The following is a 23285-nucleotide window of genomic DNA, read 5'->3' on the forward strand; positions in this document are numbered from 1 at the left end:
TTTGTTCTTTTTTCTTACCGCAATCGAAGTGAAATGACAATTATATGTGTGCTTTCTACTGTTTTAAGTCGATAAAAGGACAAAGTTCCAATTATTAGTCGTGTGAACAAATATTTTTATTAGATTTCTTAGAGTACGCTAGAAAATCCAATTTTGAAGTGTACAGGGCACTATATTTTGATCCCCCTGTAAACTGCTTTATTTACAGAATTAGAAAAAAATGTAAAATACAAAAGTTATTTGATTTGTAAATTATGATTTTTTGACATATTATATATCATACTAGTGACGTCATCCATCTGGCCGTGATGACGTAATCGACTATTTTTTTAAATGAGAATAGGGGTCGTGTGCTAGCTCATTTGAAAGGTTATTCAATTCTCTATTCAGTAATATAAATATTAAGATAATTATTTATATAGGGTGTCCAAAAAATTTTTTAATTACATTAATTGACACAAAAAGAAGAATGTATGTAATTTATTTAATTCAAAATACATTCTACTGCTGTTAGAAAACAGAAATAAATGTTTATTGAACAAATAAACATTACTTTTCACTTAAATTCAATGTTCAAGCTGCCACCCATCTGCCTCTTGGCAGTTTGAACATTGAATTTAAGCAAAAAGCAATGTTTATTTGTACAATAAACTTTTATTTCTGTTTTCTAACAGCAGTAGAAGATATTTTGAATTACATAAATTACATACATTCTTATTTTTGTGTCAATTAATTTAATTAAAAAAAATTTGGACACCCTGTATAAATATCTTAATGTTTATATTAAGATTTATGTATAAGTTTATATTAAGATATCTAAATTATCTTAATGTTTATATTACTGAATAGAGAATTTAATAACCTTTCGAATGAGGTATTACACGACTCCTATTCTCATTTAAAAAAAAATAGTCGATTACATCATCACACCCAGATGGATGACGTCACTAGTATGATATATATGTCAAAAAATCATAATTTAAAAATCGAATAACTCTTGTATTTTACAAATATTGAATGGGTTGCATATGTGAGTCCATATTAAATGTAGTAATGAAACACAGACTTACTCACAATCATTTAATTATACTTTGACGACCGGTTTCGATCTCTACATTATACAGATCATCTTCAGGTCGGCGTTACAAGTAGTAACCAAGTAAACAGTAACAAGTAGTAAACGGCATCATTTAACTACTTGTAACGCCGACCTGAAGATGATCTGTATAATGTAGAGATCGAAACCGGTCGTCAAAGTATAATTAAATGAAAAATTGAATGGGTTGCATATGTGAGTCCATATTAAATATAGTAATGAAACACAGACATACTCACAATCATTTAATTATACTTTGACGACCGGTTTCGATCTCTACAATATACAGATCATCTTCAGGTCGGCGTTACAAGTAGTTAAATGCTACAATAAGAGAAAACTTGTGTTAGAACAGTGTCTGATTGAAGACATGTTAATAGAAAGCCAAATTTAAAAAATTTTTATAAAATTTTTTGAAATAAAGGTTTGCAACTGTTGACATTTCAGAATATTGGTATATACAAAGGCACACCTATGAGTAAAAATGCTCATAGGCATGTATGTGCAAATGGGTGCATACAGTTTGTGAATTTGTTGAGATTAAAATTTTTAACCATTAAAAAACAAAATAAACATAAGCTGACTTAAATATGTTTCCAAATTCAAAGTAGTAATAATAAAAGAGATAGTAATATTGTTCTAATCTACTTACATGCCGTTACAAGGATTGCGTTGCAACTTAGTTGTTGTCATATTAGTACGTCCAAATTATGCTAATTGGTTTGTTGGGATAGTGATAGGGTAAACAGACATGTTACGTAGGTTAAAACATAGTAAGATTTCGAAATCTTACTATGTTTTAACCTACGTAACATGTCTGTTTACCCTATCACTATCCCAACAAACCAATTAGCATAATTTGGACGTACTAATATGAAAACAACTAAGTTGCAACGCAATCCTTGTAACGGCATGTAAGTAGATTAGAACAATATTACTATCTCTTTTATTATTACTACTTTGAATTTGGAAGCATATTTAAGTCAGCTTATGTTTATTTTGTTTTTTAATGGTTAAAAATTTTAATCTCAACAAATTCACAAACTGTATGCACCCATTTGCACATACATGCCTATGAGCATTTTTACTCATAGGTGTAACTTTGTATATACCAATATTCTGAAATGTCAACAGTTGCAAACCTTTATTTCAAAAAATTTTATAAAAATTTTTTAAAATTTTTTAAATTTGGCTTTCTATTAACATCTCTTCAATCAGACACTGTTCTAACACAAGTTTTCTCTTATTGTAGCATTTAACTACTTGTAACGCCGACCTGAAGATGATCTGTATATTGTAGAGATCGAAACCGGTCGTCAAAGTATAATTAAATGATTGTGAGTATGTCTGTGTTTCATTACTATATTTATAATTAAATGATTGTGAGTAAGTCTGTGTTTCATTACTACATTTCTTGTATTTTACATTTTTTTCTAATTCTGTAAATAAAGCATTTTACAGGGGGTCAAAATATAGTGAATAACCCTGTACGCTAGGAAAAATTTTGGACTAATAATAAGAACAAATTAAAATTTGTGTTGACGAGGGCACTTTTGGCTCATTTTAAAATAATTTTTGGCTCACAACAATCCACCATACTAACGTCACCTCAGTGTGGAGAATTGTAATAGTTAAGGAGTTGCATAGGTTTTTTGTTTTTTTATTCCATATGAAAGTATTTCAAGAGCATTCACACCAAATTTGAAGTAAATGCGAGCAATATTACGGTGGATTGCGATACATATTTTGAAACTTTTCATTGAAACTTTGTCCTTTTTAACGATAAATTCGGAATTGATACTATTTACCCGATTATATAATTACCGTAAGTTAAGAAATGTGATGTCCTGGAAAGATTTTAACTTGGGGTAACTCTCTACCGTTGTTTGTCCAGTATATTTATGCTTTGACTTCACCCCTCGTGTTTTCTCTACTCGATGACTATTTTGTGCAATGTTGAACACCAAAATTACTCCTCTTTTCCGTCGTACGTAATATTTAGTGGATTTAAGCTTAAATTAACGTTTAGAGAACTTTAGTTTTGAATACATGTGCACGGTTTGATGAAAAATGTTCTGATTTGACAATCAAGGCCAAAAAAGGTAAGAATCCAAGGAAACAAGCAGAAGAGTGTAGAAAAATAAGTGAAATCCATGAAAGGCGTACGCAACAGTGCTAAAAGTATTTAAAATATTTCTAATACCTAGCACCCAAAAACGCTATAAATGATTCCTTAGTAATCATAAAGGAAGGAAATTTTTCAACTAATGAAAAAGTGCAAGAATTTGACAGAGAAAATCGTCGTTTATAAACAATTTTCTATAGAAATGTAAATGGTTAATATAGAAAAAACTGTAATTAAAACAAATATATGAATATTGTCGATCTGTGCACAAGAAATTCTTAAATCAACATACTTGAAGAATATATTTCAGTAACAAACAATAATAATTGGTCCAGATGAATAACAGAAGAAAAGTTTTCCTTTTAATAAAGTTTTGACTTCTTTTTTCAAATCTACTGTAATTCTTTTCATCCCACATGGCATTTTTACATTGCTACCGGTGTCTTAAATATGGTCATGTAGCGAAGCAGTGTCGTAGTACAGTGGCTCTTTGCATAAACTGTGGTAAAACAAAAGATGAAACTCATTCATGTCGGGATCCACAGGATAATTGTTGTATTTATTGTAAAACGAATTCACATAAATTAATCTCTAAATCTTGTCCAACACATATAAAACAAAGTGAAATAAAAAAAAATGGCTGAAGAGAATTTAACTTTTACGGAAGCAAAAATTTAAATAAAACATCATATGCTTCTACATTAAAAGTTAACAATAAATTTCAAGCTCTACCTTATTTATCAGAGGAAGAGTTTCCCCCTTTGCCTACACGAAGACATAATATCCAAAATCTTCCACTCCTACTTCATTTTTCGTTTCGACAAATTTCCTTGAACATCATTATCCGTTTATTTTGAGCGTTCAAACAATCCTATGTTTAGAGGTTTTTCATTCACAGTCATTTGTTTCGAGCTTCTGTCATATGTTGTATAATCCGTGTATATTTGTATTATACACAGACTATACAACATATGACAGAAGCGCGAAACAAATGACAATCGATGAAAAGCCCTATTAGAAAGATATCTCTGCCAAAACACTTCTAAGAAGTATTAAAAATGTCCAGGTTGTCAGTGGATCCCACAAACGTCATTCATTGTCAGCTGTCACGTGTCACGCCTTCTGTCGTTTTTTAACCTTCAAACTCTATTCTAGTTTTGTACTATTATTTATAAACTAAGGTGGTCTTGTTTTGTAGTATATTATTACTATAGTTCATTCGCTTTCAAGATACGCTAGAGTAGCTACGCCTGATTCGTGGGTTTTTCGTGTCGTCGCAGCTTGTTATTGGTTAGAAATTAATTTATAATATAGAATAAATTGATTTATGACAAACGACAAGCTGCGACGATACGAAAAACCCACGAATTAGGCGTCCGAAACTGGCGTCGCTACTCATCTTGAAAGCGAATGAACTATAGTAACATTTGTTCGTCATCATCTAAATTTGCTGGACAATCCTTGTGGATCTTGTCCTGCTGGGAGGCAAGTCACCACTCCCGTCGATTTCTTTCTTCCCTTTATCTTACGATCCTTAGAATCTTAAGGTCTTATTCCACATCATTAATCTATCTTTTACGAGGTCCTCCTTTCCTAAAACTTTTTACAGAAACTTTATTCTTATATAATTATATGTACAATTACATTACGTTGACCTTGAGATAGGTCGGTGATAACCTATTTCTCGGTAACTATATCCCCGGACTACGCGCTAGAGAGTGCAACGACAACGACGATGTCTCAGGTACTCGACCTTCCTATTTATATCTGTTACAATTAAAAACAGTGCCAATATGTATGACCATATATGGTGAGGTACTATACGTATATCAAGAATGACGTGTGCTTTCTTTGCAGTCTTTCAAATGAGTTCAATACCTTGAACTTTGCTACTATCGTAATAAATTATACAACTTGCAATCATAATATTATGGCCTTATTTTTATAACAAATAAATTAGGAAAATTCCGTGAGGGTTGTCGTGTACCATCGCACCAAGTAGTCTCTCATCGTTTTGGGATAAAGTCCATGTTTCAGCCTCTTACATCAAAACCGGTTATTCTTGTAAAGTTTTACTGTATATTTTAGGTTTTTACTTCTCAGATGTATTTGAAGACCACAGAGAGTTCAGTTACCCTTGTTACCGGTATTATTTCCTTGATAAAGTTGTTCCTGTAGCTTTTCGGTGAATTGTAGGATTTTATTATTATTCCTAGACCTGTGAACAGGAATTTTGGCTACCATATCTCACCACATCCGTAAAGGGGTTACACATAAACTAGGAAACCAACTTTAAATATTTGTAAAACCTTAATTTTGTGGTTTTTAACTGAAAATATATATTCTTCAAGTATAATATTATTTATAAAGTTAGAATGAATCAAAATATGACTTTAGATGGACTAATATGTGTTTTAGTTTTGTTTTGTAAAGATCAGTAGTTTTCTGGTGTATTTAAATTTCTAAAAAATCGGTGTTTCCACTTATATTATTGAATAAAAAGCTTGATTCTGGTGTTTCTAATGTAGGGTGTTGTATAGTTATACCTTTTGTTTGTGATTATTCGACCAAAAGCTTATTTGGTTAGACACCAAGGCTCTGGATCGTCAGTTTAAAGAAGAAAAACTTGTAAAAACGGTTTAATTTATTAATTATTATAGTGTCTAATACTGGACATTGGCTCTCCTCGTGCCGTTGTCTAAATTTTGCGAAATAATTCAGAAATTTAAGAGAATTTGCCAAAGATTATTATTATGCATCATATTTGGAAGTTACTAGACAATTTTAAACAATATTTCCTTATTTATTCGAATAATTATTCAGTTTTTACAAGTTTTGGATCTCTATTCACTAAACCATGAACGTATTGCACGATATTGACCAAAAATTTCCCACTGTAAAAAAGAATCATTGCATAATGCGCATGTATGTCACTTTATACTCCTGGCAGTTGTCAAACATCGTGTTTGAAGCAGCTAGTCCAAGGTACTCTAGTATTTTATGAAGTGGATATATTATTTTTTGATATGTATAAACATTTTCAATTTCTTTGCGACACGACAATGCAGCAGCTGCATAATACTCTGGTTAAATCGGAGAGCGCAGGAAGGGTCTATACCGGTTTCGGAGGTTTTTTCCTTTTCATCAGTAGTCCCATATCCTTTTCTCTCCGATTTCCCCAGGTATAATAATTTTGGCCTTTCCGAATTGCAAAGAACGAAATGCCGCGGATCTTTGCAATTCGGAAAGTTCCAAAGTATGATACCTGGGGAAATCGGAGAGAAGAGGATATGGGACTACTGATGAGGAGGAAAAACCTCCGAAAATGGTATAGACTCTTCCTGCACTCTCCGATTTAACCAGAGTATTATGCAGCTGCCGCATTTTCGTGTTGCAAAGAAATTGAAAATGTTTATACATTTTAATTCATTTATGTACTCTTTTGTTGAGTACTAAGGAATCTTTCTTGTTGGAACTTTTACCAATCTGAGCAGATGGGTTGTGAATTATTTAAAATTCTCTCATCTTAATTTCCTCGGCATCTTGTATGATTTATAGTTTTTGAAAATCTCGGGAGGTTGTAACCAAAGGAAGTATTCCACCTGTTGTCAATCTGGTGGTATGGGAACGATATTTATTGTCTTTTTCTGTGCTACTTCGATTGATAACTTATGTTATTTTTTAATACTTTATTAAGTGATTATATTATTTTGAAGTATTTACCGGCTAAAAATATTTTATTTTGTTTTATGTTGTGGTTTCATAATTCAAACTTCCCACACATTTCTTCTTAATGCGATTCTTCTTTATTATACCTTTATACGTTTTTGTTTACAATGGGGAATTTTTTGTGAAAACGTTTATTTACTTGATTTGTTTTTGGACTAAAACAACCAACATGTTCTCTTGCAATAATCTATATACTGTTTTTGTATCGTTGTCTGTTATTTTGGCATGTTTCTACACATCTGCATTGATTTCTAGTGCTAGATCGGCTGAATTGTTTAGTATAAACAATTGATAACTCTTTCAAATGATCTCTTTGATAAGGCTAATACAAAAATGAGGCTATTGCGGTATTTACAGAATTTATTTTAATTTACAAAACAATTTAGTCGAGATAGTTTTAAAATAAATCACGAAGCAGTAAAACCTACCAGATTTTTGCCGTTGAATACTTTGTAATAAAACTTGTTGCATTCGATTCGTAAGAGCCTTAGGAAACTTTGTGAATCAAAGTGATGATGACGAAATGAAAATTGCAATATTGAACAAGAAAAATGCATTTCGAATTGATGAAAAAATTATAAATTCGGAAATTAGTTAGTATTACTACTCGGGGGGTTCTTGGTCTCGCTGAACTCTAATATCATGTAGGCGTAGGCAATAGTCTCCGAGACACCTGGTGTCCAGGAAGGAACTCGTCTCCAAGAGTTTTGTGAAAATTCGATACAAAATCAGTACAAACTCATTACTTGGTGGTTTTTGAGGACGCCGATCACTAATATCATGACGGAGATGGTCTCTGATCTACCTGGTGACCAGGAAGTCAGGTACAAAATCAGTGTGCAAAGTCGTTAATCGGGCGGTTTTTGGTGTCACTGAACACTAATATCATGACGACGATAATCTCGGATATGTTGGTGACCAGGGCGATCCTCGTCTCCTGTAGTTTTGTAAAAATTTTATACAACATCAGTGAAAACTCATATCATCGCGGTCATGATATTCGTGATCAGCGACCCCAAAAACCCCCTATCCTGGGCATAATACCTCGGAGACCATCATCATTATTCTCTTTGCCTTATCCCTATGCGGGGTCGGCTTCCCTAATTGCATTTCTCCACACAATTTTATCTTGGGTCATATCAATGTTAATGCCCTTTACCAACATGCCCTGCCTTATCGTCTCTCCCCAGGTCTTCTTTGGTCTTGCTCTCCTACTCCTTCCAGGAATCTGCACTTCAGCTATTCTTCGTATTGGGTGATTAACGTCTCGACGTTGAACATGACCAAACATTGCTTCAGCTTCATTGGAATTTTTCTGTCACACAATCCACCACTCGCTTCTTTCCACTTCATCCATCCAGCCCTAATTCTACTGCATGCATGTCCATCTATTTCTCCATTACTCTGTAATTCCGATCCTAGGTACTTAAAATTATTGCTTTTCACAATCATTTCACCATCCAAAGATACCATTTTATTTGTAGTAACTCCATATTTAAATGAGCATTTCAAATACTCTGTTTTTGTTCTACTAAGTTTTAAACCGTTTTCCTCCAGACCTTGTCTCCACTGTTCCAGTTTTTGTTCTAAGTCTCTTTCACTATTTCCTATTAACACTACATCATAAGCATACATTAGGCACCATGGAATGCTACCCTGTAGTTTCGCTGTTATCTGGTCCAAAACTAATGAGAATAAATACGGACTAAGCACCGAGCCTTGATGCCATCCTACTTTCACCTGAAATTTATCAGTCTCTCCCAAACCTGTCCTAACACTAGTCCTTCTCCCTCATACATAGCTCTCACAGTCTTTACACATTCGCCAGGGACTCCTTTCTTAGTGAGTGCCCACCACAGAATCTCTCGAGGAACTCTCTCATATGCTTTCTCAAGATCAATGAATACCATATGAGCGTTGGTCTCTTTAGTCCTGTATTTTTCCATCAGTTGCCTTACAATGAAAATTGCATGTGTTGTTGATCTGCCCTGCATAAAGCCAAATTGATTATCGGATATTTCGGTTTCTTCACGTATCCGTCTAACAATTGCTCTCTCCCATATTTTCATAGTGTGGCTAAGTAGTTTTATAGCCCTGTTGTTTGTACATTGTTGTATGTCTCCCTTGTTTTTGTAGACAGGTACTAATATACTGCTTCTCCATTCGTCTGGCATTTGTCCAACTTCCATAATTCTATTAAATAGACCTGCTATCCAACTTATTCCTGTCTCTCCCAATGCTCTCCATACTTCCCCAGGAATATCATGGGCCGACTGCTTTTCCTTTCTTTATTTTTTTAAGCGCTTGGGCCACTTCCTCGTTTGTTATTCTGGTAACCATTGCTGTCACTGTCTCCGTTAACTCCACAGGCTGTCTGCCAAATTCTTCATTTAATAAACTATCAAAATACTTTCTCCATCTCTTTTTCACATCCCTTTCGTGAATTAGTATTTTATTATTTTCATCTAGGATACATCTAATCTGATTAAAATCTCTTGCTTTCTTTGTTCTCTGTTTGGCTATTTTATATATCTTTGCTTCGCCTTCCCTCATATCAAGTTGATCGTATAGGTTTTGCTTTAGATTTTGCTACTGCTACTTTCGCTTCCTTTTTGACGACCACATAGTTTTGAATATCTATGTCCGATCTGGTTTCTTGCCACTTTTTATATAATTTTCCCTTCTCTTTTATTTTTCCTTGTACTTCATTTGACCACCACCAAGTCTCTTTATCCTCAAACTTCTTTCCTGACGTTTCCCAAGTATTTCAATAGTCGTCTCTCTAATAATATTGGACATTTTTCTCCAAATTGTGTTAAGGCTTCCTTTCATGTTCCAACATATTTTTTCTACTATCCACCACTTGATTTTTTGTGGTCCTCTCCGACATTTTTGTTTAGTTTCGCTTTTTTACTTCGATGTCCAGAACAAGCAGCTTATGTTGTTGGCTTACTGTCTCATCTATTACCTTGCAGTCCTTGCATTCACGTATATCTTCTTTCCTATTTGTGATTGATGTCCACTTTTGTAGGTAATAAGTTGAGTCCGATACCCCAGAGACCATCACCGTCATGATATTCATGTCCAGCGGGGCCAAGAACCCTCGAGTATTAATCTTAACACATTCACGGACACGCTGTCCTTGTATACACGTATTCTTATGGAGTAAATGACTTCGTATGCAGTCATGACCGTGAATGTGTTTTTCTCTCATTTCCTTTAATTATGTCCGAATTAAAAATTTATCATTTTTCATCACTTCGAAATTAATTTTTCTTATCCAATAATGCAATTTTCATTTCGTCATCATCACTTGGTTTCACAATGTTTCCTAAGGCCCTCATGAATCGAATGAAACACCAAGTTTTATTGAGCGTATCCAACTGCAAAATTTGGTACGTTTATTGCTTCATTGATTCGCCTAATAGCTTGAATTTGTGACGTTCTTAATACAGTTTCGAATGACAAATGACAGGCTTACAATGTATTCGGAAGGAAAATATTCGTAAGTATCTTTAAAATGCATTAAATGATTTCCGAGATTCTACACAAATTTTTTGATGTATTTGAATTTGTCTGAAATGCTGAATTTTTCCTCTAATGGAACCCGTGGATATAGAAATCGATGCAGAATTCTACGGATTCATAAATCTCAGCAGAGCAATTTACTTAACCATATATTTTAGTATAGACACCCATCATAGTTATATACAGTGGTGACTGCCCTAATATCCGGCAAAATAACGAAAAAAAAAACGGAAAAAATAATACGTTGTGAAATAAAAATAGATGAAACTAGTATAGGTGGTAAATTATCAATAGAAACCTATAAATTGACATTATATTGATAGTTTCCCATCTTTAGACGTATCTGAGTCAAATTGTCATAGGAAAATTTTATAAAATTCCCCTGTCACAGTGGCAGTTGCCAAACTCCTCCGATACGTCTAAAGGTGGAAAACTATCAATATAATGTAAATTTTATTGGTTTCTATTGATAGTTTTTCAATTTTACTAATGTCATATCTTTTTATTTTACAACCGTTTTTTCCGTCTTTTCTGTTATTTTGCCGTTTATTAGCGCACTCATCACTGTGTAGGTAGTTTTTCTTGTTCAATGCGTTTTTTGGAACATTTCCCGGCACTGTGTCTATTCACATTCGTCTGTATTATTTTAAATTGAATATTTTATTATAATGATAAAATATTAAGAGTATATGACATAAATATATCTATATTACTAATTATTGTTTATTTATTTACCCACATTTGAAGAAGAATATGTGTAAAGAGCATAAAAGCGATGAAAATTATGACAAGAGAAAAATATCAAACGAAGAAATAATCGAGACCTGTAAGAGGTAGTGGACTATTCCTCTACCACCTTTTCAATAATCCTCTAGTCCTAGATTACATTCTCTAGCCTGATCCTTTTTAAAAGGTCAAATAACTTTAACTGAACCTTCAATGTAACTCTTTGCCGATGGCTTTTCTTCGCCTAATGCAAAGAACACCAACAGCAAAGAACCACAACAAACACCAATTGCGAATCTGGACCTCCACTTACAGTTGAAGAAGTAACGTATGCCATCAAAAGTACCAAACATGGTAAAGCAGTAGGCCCTGATCATTTTCATTCCGAATTTTTAAAACTTATGGACTGCGACGGCATAAAATGGTTAACAAATATATTTAACAATATATATGACACGGGCATAATTCCCCAAAAATGGCTAGAATCAACTTTTATAAATCTTCCAAAAAAACCCAATGCGAGAAAGTGCGAAGACTATAGAATTATAAGCCTTATGAGCCATTTACTTAAAACATTTCTAAAGGTCATTCACAAAAGAATATATATAAAGTGCGACGAACAACTAACAAGAACACAATTCGGATTTCGTGATGCTCTGGGAACACGGGAGGCCCTTCTTGCGGTGCAAGTGCTATTTCAGAGATGCAGGGAATTGTGATATACAGGGTGTTTCATTAATAATTGTCCATATGGTAACTGGAGAAACCGTAGCACAAAATACGAAGATTTAACCTAAAACACTTAAATAAAATGTGGTTCCTTACTGAGTTACAGGGTGTTTTATCTAAAAATTTAAAAACTATTTTTGTTCAGCATTTTAAAACTATTCAACGTATCCTTTTCATACTTGGCAGGAAATATAGGTACTGTACAAACTACTAAATTATGTTAAACATACGTTTCTGTCTATTACCAGAGGCGTACGACGGGAAAAAGTGAATGGTTGACCCTTTCCAAATTCTACGCCACTGGCGGAATTGCTATTTTAGTTCAATTTTTGGATTCTCCAATACTTTCTATGAAAATAATATACTCTTCATTCGTAACGATAAAATCATTAGTTTTCGAGATCCTTGAAGTTAAAAATGAAACGACACGGTTATTTTGAATAATGTATTGTGTCGCTTCATTTTTAATTTCAAATATCTCGAAAACTAATCATTTTATCGTTCCGAATAAAGAGTATATTAGTTTCATAAAATGTATTGAAAAATCAAAAAATTACACTAAAATAGCAATTTCGTCAGTGGCGTACAATTTGGGAAGGGTCAACCAGCCACTATCCCCTGTCGTACGCCTCTGGTAGTAACTAGAAACGTTTATTTACCTTAATTTAGTAGGGTGTACAGTACCTACACTTTCTGCCAAGTATGATAAGGATACGCCAAATAGTTTTTAAAGTACTGGGTACAAATAATTTTTAAATTTTAATAACATGAATCATACCATAAATTAATCAAAATAACTGTGCTGTTTCATATTTAACTTCAAATATCTCGAAAACTAATGACTTTATCGTTACCAATGAGGAGTATATTATTTACGTAGAAAGTATTGGAGAATCTAAAAATTGCACTAAAATAGTAGTTTCTCCAGTGGCGTAGAATTTGAGAAGGCTCAACCATTTACTACCTTCTGCCGTACGCCCCTGGTAGTAGCTAGAAACGTTTCTTTATCATAATTTAGTAGGGTGTATAGTAGTCGCACTTTCTGCCAAGTATAAAAAGGATACGTCGAATAGTTTTAAAATGCTGGGCAAAAATAATTTTTAGATAAAACACCCTGTAACTCAGTAAGGAACCACATTTTATTTAAGTGTTTTAGGCTAAATCTTCGTATTTTGTGCTAAGGTTTCTCCAGTTACTATATGGACAATTATTAATGAAACACCCTGTATACGTATGCTTTAGAGATTCAGGGAACGCAAAATTTTACGAAAACCTCCAAAAAAATAAAGGAAGGATGAAAATTTGGGAATAGGTAGTTGAAATTGTCTATTATCATATAAGAAAAAGTTTACAATTCTACATCCCCTCCATTTTACAAAAATTGGAAAATACGGGGTGAAAATTTTTTTCTCGGGGGTGAAAAAAAATACGTTCAAAATAAGTCCAGAATTGGATAAAATGACTAATTCTAAGTAACTTTTGTTCTATAAAGTTTTTTTACTAAGTCAATACTTTTCGAGTTATTTGCGAGTGAATGTGTTCTCATTTTTAACCAAAAAACATGTTTTTGGACGGTTTTTCGGAGATAACTCAAAAAGTAAGTATTTTAGCGAAAAAAATATTCTTAGTAAAAATATATAGCTTATAAAAAATTGAAAAAAAAAAGGTGTATGCGTGTGGTCTGCAGACCCAGTAGAAGCAGAGTTGCAGCTAATGAAATGTAGGTTCTTCTTCGTCAAATTCCAAATCGAATATTTCAATGTGAAATAACCAAAAATCGGAGCACTTTTCGGGGAAAATTCATTACAACTTTTTTAAAGTGTTTAAAAAAAAGTTTATTTTTGTTTTTTAAAAAAACTTCTAACATTAAAAGTAAGTTAGTTACGCTCAAAATATTGTTGGTCCATTTTATTTTTTGGTAAAAAAATGGCAAAAATCACCCCTTAATTAGCTTCTTAAATAAAATTAATCGTTACCGCTTTACAAGTTACTTTACTTATGTATTGTTTATATTATCTATAAGTTTCATTGGTTCAAAGTGCTCAGTTTTGAAAAAAATTGGGTTTAAAATAAACCATTTTTTTTTAATTTTGAAAAAAATCGTAATTGTTTATGGAATTAACTTAAAAACACATAGGAATACCAAAAATCTCGTAGAGTAATAAAATGTACGTTTTGCTTTTCGGAATAATTTGATTTTTTATTTTCTTTTTAGACAAAAATTGGTTATGCTATATATGGCTGTTCAAAATTTGCCTAAACTCGTGATTAGTTACTCGTTCAAGCCATTTTAACTACAGCTTTTTCAAAACGAAGCACTTTGAACCGATGAAACTTACAGATCATATAAATAATGCATAGACAAAGTAACTTGTGAAGTGGTAATGTTAAAATGTATATGTGATGCTAATTAGGGGGTGATTTTCGCGATTTTTTTACAAAAAAAATAAAAGGGACCAACAATATTTTGAGCGTAATTCACTTACTTTTAATATTACAAGTTTAAAAAAAAAATAAACCTTTTTTTGCTCATTTTGGTAAAATGAATTTTCCCCTAAAAGCGCTTCGTTTTTGGGTTATTTCACATTGAAATACATATTTGATTTGGAATTTGACGAAGAAGAACCTACTTTTCATTAGCTGCAACTCTGCTTTTACTGGGTCTACAGGCCTCATGTATACATTTTTTTCGCTAAAATACTTACTTTTTGAGTTATCTCCGAAAAACCGTCTAAAAACATGTTTTGTCTGTTAAAAATGAACATATTCACTTGCAAATAACTCGAAAAGTATTGACTTAGGGAAAAAACTCTATAGAACAAAAGTTGCTCAGAATTAGTCATTTTATCCAATTCCGGACTTATTTTGAATGTATATTTTTCACCTTCGAGAGGGGGTATTCCCCTCCATTTTTGAAAAATGGAGGGGATGTAGAATTGTAAACTTTTTCTTATATAATAATAGACAATTTCAACTACCTATTCCCAAATTTTCATCCTTCCTTAATTATTTTTTGGTCAGATTGTTCTTTGATCGGGCTAAAAGCATTTGACAGAGTAAAACATGACAAATTAATAACTCTAATTGCAAGAAATTGGAATTGACAAAGATCTAAGAATTATCAGAAACATTTGTTACAATCAAACGGCCAAAATCAAAATAGAAGACCAGTTAACTGATAAAATTGCAATAGAACGAGGAGTACGACAGGGCTGTATTTTATCTCCACTACTATTCAATATTTACTCTGAATGGGTATTTAAGGAAGCTTTAGACGGTTGTGCGAAAAGAGTATTAATAAATGGTGAATGGTTTAATAACATTAGATATGCAGATGACACCATAGTTTTTGCCGATAATCTGAATGATTTACAGATATTAACAAATCGTATAACAGAAGTCAGCAACAGATACGGACTAGCTCTTAACATAAAGAAGGCCAAATTTATGACAATTAGTAAAAAACCAATACCAAACGCTCAACTTACAATCAACCAACAGAGTATCGAAAGAGTTGAGCAATATACATATCTGGGCACGAATTTAAATAGCCAATGGGACCACTCAACAGAAATTAAACAGCGAATAATAAAAGCGAAAGCAGCATACGTTAGAATGACTCATTTTCAACAGTCGAGACATATCATTAAAAACAAAATACCGTCTGTTGAAATGCTACATATTCACAGTTCTGCTCTACAAAATGGAAGCGTGGACACCAACTGTTGAATCTATGAATCGGCTCGAAGCTTTCGAAATGTGGTGTTATAGGCGCATCTTACGCATATCCTGGGTTGACCGAATTACTAATGTGGAAGTCCTGCGTAGAATGGGGAAAGAGTGAAATTCTCCATAACCCTCAAAACAAAAAATTAGAATATCTAGGGCATGTAATGAGAAATCAAGATCGTTACGGCCTTCTCCAACTGATTCTCCAAGGGAAGGTAAATGGTAAAAGATAACCGGGAAGAAGACGCATTTCCTGGCTTAAAAATTTACGAAAGTGGTATAACACGACTACCACTGAACTGTTCCGCGCTGCGGTAAACAAAGTCAAGATAGCCATGATGATCGCCAACATCCGGAACGGATAGGCACTTTAAGAAGAATGCAAAGAACCGCACATTTACTAGGCTGTCACACTGATATAAAATGTGCTCTGCCGTTTCTTCTTGTAGATGACAGAATCTGCATAGGTCTTCATCTGTCAATCCCATCAGTTCCCTGTTAGCTACTGCCTATTCAGCTTACAGTGCCCTGTTAGCAGATCTATTATGGCTTTGACTGTTTTCCTGTCTTTGCTTATTAGGTCTGCCGTAAGTTTTTAATTGTTAACACTACATATATATATATATATATATTATACAGTATGGTGCAAATGAAAGGAATACATTAGTTATTTCATAAACTGGCGACATTACATAAAAATCCCGAAACAGGTCGATTTTTATTTTTAAATTATGATATTTTGGCAGATATACCACACGAGTGACGTCATCCATCTGGGAGTGATGACGTAATCGATGATATTTTTAAATGAGAATAGGGGTCCTTTGCTAGCTCATTTGAAAGGCTATTCAATTCTCTATTCAGTAATATTAACATTAACATCATTATTTATACAGGGTGTCCAAAAACATTTTTTTTAATTAAATTAATTGACGAAAAAAGAAGAATGTATGTAATTTATTTAATGCAAAATACATTTTACTGCTGTCAGAAAACAGGAAATGTTTATGGAAAAATGTTTATTTGAAAAATAAACATTGCTTTTCGTTTACATTAAATGTTCTAACTTACAAAAAGCAGGTGCCTACCGGGAGCTGGCTTGAACAATGAATTTAAGCGAAAACATAAATAACAGTAAAAAGTATTTTGAATTAAATAAATTACATACATTCTTCTTTTTTGTCAATTAATTTAATTTAAAAAATTGTTATTGGTTTAAAAAATTGTTAATTGTAATTAAAATATATGTTAATGTTTACATTACTGAAAAGAGAATTGAATAAACTTTCAAATGAGCTAGCACACGACCATTATTCTTATTTAAAAAAATAATTGATTACGTCATCACGCCCAGACAGTCACTCATATGATATATATATATATATATATATATATATATATATATATATATATATATATATATATATATATATATATATATGCTAAAATATCGTAATTTAAAAATAAAAATCGACCTATTTCGGGATTTTTCCTTGATGTCGCCGGTTTATGAAATAACGAATTTATTCCTTTCATTTGCACCATACTGTATAAACACCACATAGAGGGTAATTTTCTGAATTGTCACATAAGATGCTACCCGTTCCTTGATTATAACGTTGATTATCTTAGTTTTATTAACAATACAACGATTTTAAATAAATTTATTGAAATACAAAATGTTTACATATCTTTAAACTCGCCAGTTTTATTTAGTAGAATAATGTCGGGATTTTCCTTTTCAAATTCGCTGGGTTCTCTTTCTCTGTCTTCCTGACCCCATTCGCCGACGGAGCTCATCACATTGGGCAGTTTTCTGTTCTCATATTCTTCCCTCTATAAAAAACAATTAAACATTTTATGATGATTCATTTGATGCTTTAACATACAAATGAAAAACAAAGTTCTATCCTTACCTACTTTTTATAAATTAGTAATATTGGACATAAAATAGTATCAGCGCCATATTACCATGACGTCACTGACTGATTATGAGGTTAAGTTTATTTTTATATTAAAGAAGATGGATATGTATGATTTTCCCTTAACAGTTCATTAAAAGTTTACTTAAAGGTTCACTCCTCTTAGAAATTATTTCCTCTTAATCAGTAATTTAATTTTACGATTCAAAACACAAGAAAAAACATAATCCAGGGTGTTTCGTGGTCGATCAAGTCCATGGAGTCTGTATTTAAGGGACAAATGGCATATTGTCGGTGATGTGACAATACCTCCTATCTGCTGTATCATGAGTTTTGTACGAGAGACGAAAAACTCCTTTTTGGTTGACCTCCTCCTGTTTTCGTATATTTTTTTGACTTGATATATAAAATATCAAAATCTTATTTTATAAATCAAGTCAAAAATCCACAAGGAAAAAAGTTTTTTGGCTGTATACCATGTAATACAAAAAACAGTAAATCCTTTATAAAAGGTATATATTTAAAATCCCTAAAAAGGGCTACATCACAATCACATAACTAGTTTTCGACTGGTTTACCAGTCATCATCAGTGCTTACCTAAAATGAATATAACCTGACAAAATAATGCAAAGATATTGAAATTTTGACTACGGTTAAAAAAGCTGTCGGTTATACTCACGTGAAGTTTACATGCTAACCACCAAGATATAGTTTAACAAAAATGTGTGGGTCGAAGCCCTATATAAGTGGTCCGTTAAGGAAACATCGGTTGAAAATGCCAACTAAAGCATGGATGTTTAAAGTATTTTAATATTATGCCCCAGGCAACATCTGAGCTGTGGTTTGACTTGATTACATGGTGAAAGAAAATAATATTGACTGTAATACATCCAACTCACACATAAATCTTGAAGCACTTTGCCACTAGCGCCACTGTCGGCTTGCGGTGAAACTACGTTGTGACAACGTAAAATTTGACGTAAACATTCAAATTTAATTTTATAAATTTTTGAATAACAAGCTAATTTTGCTAAATTAAATTAAAATAAAAATAGTTCAAACACTTATACAAAAACAATAATAAAGCAATTTTATAAATGTAAGGTTAGATTGCTCTGGTTATCACCGTAGACCGCCTAGCTGGCGCTATTTTTTGCTTCCTCAAATGTAATGGGAAATGTCAAGAGTTGTATATATTATAGTCCATAGTATTTGGTGAAAGTCTGGTAGCAAGTGACAATGAAATGGGTAAGAGACCTCAGAACGATGACAAGACAGAAATGACAGTTCCACAGAAAGTTGAAAATATGACAGGTTAATTTTTCAACTTCCTGTGGAACTGTCATTTCTGTCTTGTCATCGTCCTGAGGTCTCTACCCATTTCATTGTCACTTGCTACCAGACTTTCACCATGTAATCAAGTCAAACCACAGCTCAGATGTTACCCGGGGCATAATATTAAAATACTTTAAACATCCATGCTATAGTTGGCATTTTCAACCGATGTTTCCTTAACGGACCACTTATATAGGGCTTTGACCCACATATTTTTGTTAAACTATATCTTGGTGGTTAGCATGTAAACTTCACGTGAGTATAACCGACAGCTTTTTTAACCGTAGTCAAAATTTCAATATCTTTGCATTATTTTATCAGGTTATATTCATTTTAGGTAAGCACTGATGATGACTGGTAAACCAGTCGAAAACTAGTTATGTGATTGTGATGTAGCACTTTTTAGGGATTTTAAATATATACCTTTTATAAAGGATTTAAGTACTGTTTTTTTTTAGTCAAATACATATTATATGAAAACAGGAGGTAACCATAAAAAAGGTTTCTCGTCCTACAAAACTCATGTTTCAGCAGATATGAGGTATTGTCACATCACCGACGATATTGTTAAAATGATTTATATTTGTTAGTTTACGAATAATTTATAATTGAGGGGGTCAGACGTAAAATGGTTTAACTGCAGTTTTGATAGTTCTGAGATAATCAGCTTTACAGTTGTTTGGAGTTTTATAAACTGATGATTCTAGGAGTCATTAAACTAAAGTATGTCTAGTGTACAATGTACTATAAAATAATAAAAATATAAGGGTATATAATTACTCCTTTTTCAATTATTAAAAAAATGTACTTGAATCGGTACATGGTGTTGATAAATGAAGACACAAGTGCATGAAGGGTCTATGTGACAAATTTTTCAAAAAATTTGTTTTTTTTTATGTTAAAAGTAAGTTGTTTGTTATCTATGTACACGGTAAATTTTAAAATGTAAGTGCATAAAGGGTCTATGTACACTTTTTATATATAAAAAATATACAGGGTGAGTGGGGAGGAATGTGCCAAACTTCAAGACTGTATAATATACGTAAAAATAATCAAAAATAACTCATATGTTGTTATTCAATTTTAATTTGTTTCCGAGATATGGGGTGTTAAAATTTAGTGGGTTTTAAGACATAGTTGTTGCGCATGTTTTGACATATAACTAAGAATTTTATATTTATCATTGGCGCGTATACGGATAATAGTCTGTAATTTTAAATATAAAAATGGTAAGCCACTGAAATATTTCAAATTAAAAATCTTTTTTGAATTCCTCGTTCAATTTTTGACAAAAAATCTATCTTCCCTTTTTTCATGGAAAAAAATAAAACATCTACACGTTTACAAAGTTTTCGACGAAGTTTCTGTATGAATGTGTAGAAACTTATTCCGAATACCTTATAAGCGTTAGATATTTTATTTTTTGCATGAAAACGAAGCATTGTATGAACAAACATGAAGAGATTGTTTGTCAGAAATTGAACAGGGAATTCAAAAATAATTTTTTATTTGAAATATCTCAGTGACGTACTATTTTATTTCTTTAAAAAATTTCAGACTATTACTCGTACACGCGCCGATGGTGAATATAAAATTCTTAATTGTGTGTCAAAACATGCGCAACAACTATGGGGTCATCCATAAACTACGTCGTTGAGAACAGGGAGGGGGGCTTGCTTATTACGACGGAGTACGACAGGGGGGAGGGGGGTATGAGTGCCCATTCGACGTCGTTTAATATATTGGTATATTTTAAGTTTGTCGCTATTGTGTCTATAAAAATAATTTTTTACTAACTTCTACCAGCATTAAAGTATCAAATATTCATATAAAAACGTATAGTTTTTGATATGAAATTGAAAATAAAACAAAACGTTTACGAATAAATATACAGTCGGAAAAATGAAAGAATACCCATGAACGATCATATCAATCATATACAATCGCATATTTTGTATTTGCTGTTTTTTTTTTCTATAAATAACAAACGAGAGATAGATTATTAATTATCTTAATAATATGTGATTGACACGATCGCTCATGGGTATTCTTTCATTTTTCCGACTGTACCTTTGTTAAAATTAAAAAGAATAATTCTGTTATAGATACTTTTATCGCATACTTTTCATTTCGTTTTTATCAGTCACGGCGTTAAAATAATATTAGGTAGCACTTTTGTACAGGACAACAAACAATAAGATATTGTTCTGTGGGTTTAAACAATCGCTTGTATATACAGAAGAACGTCTGGAAGCAAAAAATATTAAATTGTTAGTTCATTTATGTGCTGCATACTGTGTGTGAAACAAAAGTACTGAAAGAACGAATAGAAATAAAATATTGTTTTCTATTTAGTTAGTAAGTCGTATTTATACTTTAGAAGAAATGGCATCGAAATCAAAACAAAATTAATATAAAGATTTATATGATGCAGTTAAGAAAGCATACCCCGCAAAATCTTGGTCCAATGCTATTTAAATGCATTCATTTTTTTTCGAATACTAAGAAAACTAATAAAGATTTTTGAAAAATTTAAACGCAGATTGAAAGACCGAGGGCCTATTGCCGAGGGCCAAAAGTTCCTGAAAACATCTATGTTTATTTTAATAAGTTACAGGGGTGAAAAAAATAGAGAAAATTTTGTTTGATTTTTCATTTCCAATATTTCATTCAAAAAAAAACCTTTTGTTTATTCTAAGGGACTTTCAACCCTCGGTAATAATGTAATCTTTTATTCTGCGTTTAAATTTTTCAAATATATTTATTAGTTTTCTCAGGATTCGAAAAAAATTAGTGCATTTAAATAGCATTTGGCCAAGATTTTACGCCTACCACCTCATATTTGATTAAAAAAAAAACAGAAATAATATTGATTTTTTTTTAATCAATGAAAGGGGGGTCGTGGGTTGCAACGACGACGTCGACATGGGGGGAGGGGTCGTCTCTAAACAACGAATTACGACGGTGGGGGGGGGGGAGGGTATTAAAAAGTTCAAATTTTTTACGACGTAGTTTATGGATGCTCCCTATGTCTTAAAAACCACCAAATTTCATTTGGACACCTCAACCGGTTTTAGAGCAATAAATAAATCGTCAGTTTGCAAGAAAAATTTTAACACTCCATATCTCGGAAACAAAAGAAAATCGAATAACAACATATGAGTTATTTTTGATTATTTTTACGTATATTATACAGTCTTGAAGTTTGGCACATTCCTCCCCACTCACCCTGTATAATAAATATTTTTTTAAAGTTTTTTTTAATAGTGTTAATAAATATATTAGTTTTAGGAATACCTATTCTATAAATTTAGTCTATTTAGATCTTATGGTAAAAAAATTCTAGTATAAAAACTAACTTAATTTTTCTCAATAACTTGCACATGTCACATAGACCCTTCATGCACTTGTGTCTTCAAATGTTAGTGGTAAAACGGTTTAAGTGTAGATGTTAACGGTTACTAATCATTTTTATCCCAGCTGTTATCCACAGTGTAACTACAACTAGCACGTTGCATAATACTTAATTAGTCTTCAAAATTCGTCACAAATCTAATATTTATTTACTTGAAATTAATCCTGTATAAACATGTGTTTTTACAGAATACTAAAAATAGTTTTGTGGTAAAATTGTTTTCATTAAATTAAATGTAATGGCGATAGACGGCGAAATATGCTTGAATCCTTTTACCACTAAGTTATAATACCATTTAAATATGCAAATCTGTACTTCGAGCATATTTTTAGAAAAGTGAACTTAAACCCTTTTCACTTCTAACCCCCTCAAGTATTATAATCATTTCAACAATAGGGAACTTACATACAATTTTTAATTCGAAAAAATGGTATAAATCACAACAGAACATAATTTAAAACATGTATCAAAGATAAAAAAGTTTTGTTAGTCTTTCGTTTGGCCCTTAAAGACGAATAAAAATTCAAATTAAACCAGCCTGCCCAAAACGCGTAGTGATGTCGTCCGGTTATGTTTATATTTTGCACCAACAAAGTAAACAAAATTGTATATAATTTTAAATTAGACAATATAAACGTCAGTAGAAAATACAGTTACATATGTGACATTGTGACGTCACAAAGTGTTTTTGATCGTTTGAACTATTCATAGAAAACTTGTACTTTTACAAAATGGTTTTATTTTCCATGGTAAATCTTCTTTCCTTTCCTTCAAAAACTACATCAAACTCCAATCTCAACAAACTGGTATATTATATTGTTACAATGACATACGATAAAATTTATCGTATGTCATTGTAACTTAATGTCATTAGAATATAGAATAGAATATTTTTCCCTAATTCCACGACGATGAGTTGGCCAAATACCAAAGTAGGTGGAGGCCAATAA

The 23285-nt window shown here is 32.2% G+C and overlaps 1 protein-coding gene across 1 annotated transcript in view; it reads right to left on the reverse strand.

Annotated features, from left to right (window-relative positions):
- Nucleotides 1-17312: 17312 nt before the first annotated feature.
- LOC114325649 (FK506-binding protein 59) overlaps nt 17313-23285 on the reverse strand; it is a 48222-nt gene continuing 42249 nt past the window's right edge. The window contains exon 9 of the mRNA XM_050659637.1: nt 17313-17498. Coding sequence (XP_050515594.1) covers nt 17346-17498 — 153 coding nt within the window. The 3' untranslated portion in view covers nt 17313-17345. The remainder of the gene's footprint in view (nt 17499-23285) is intronic.

This window comes from Diabrotica virgifera, chromosome 8 (assembly GCF_917563875.1).
Source record: "Diabrotica virgifera virgifera chromosome 8, PGI_DIABVI_V3a".
NCBI lineage: Eukaryota > Metazoa > Arthropoda > Insecta > Coleoptera > Chrysomelidae > Diabrotica > Diabrotica virgifera.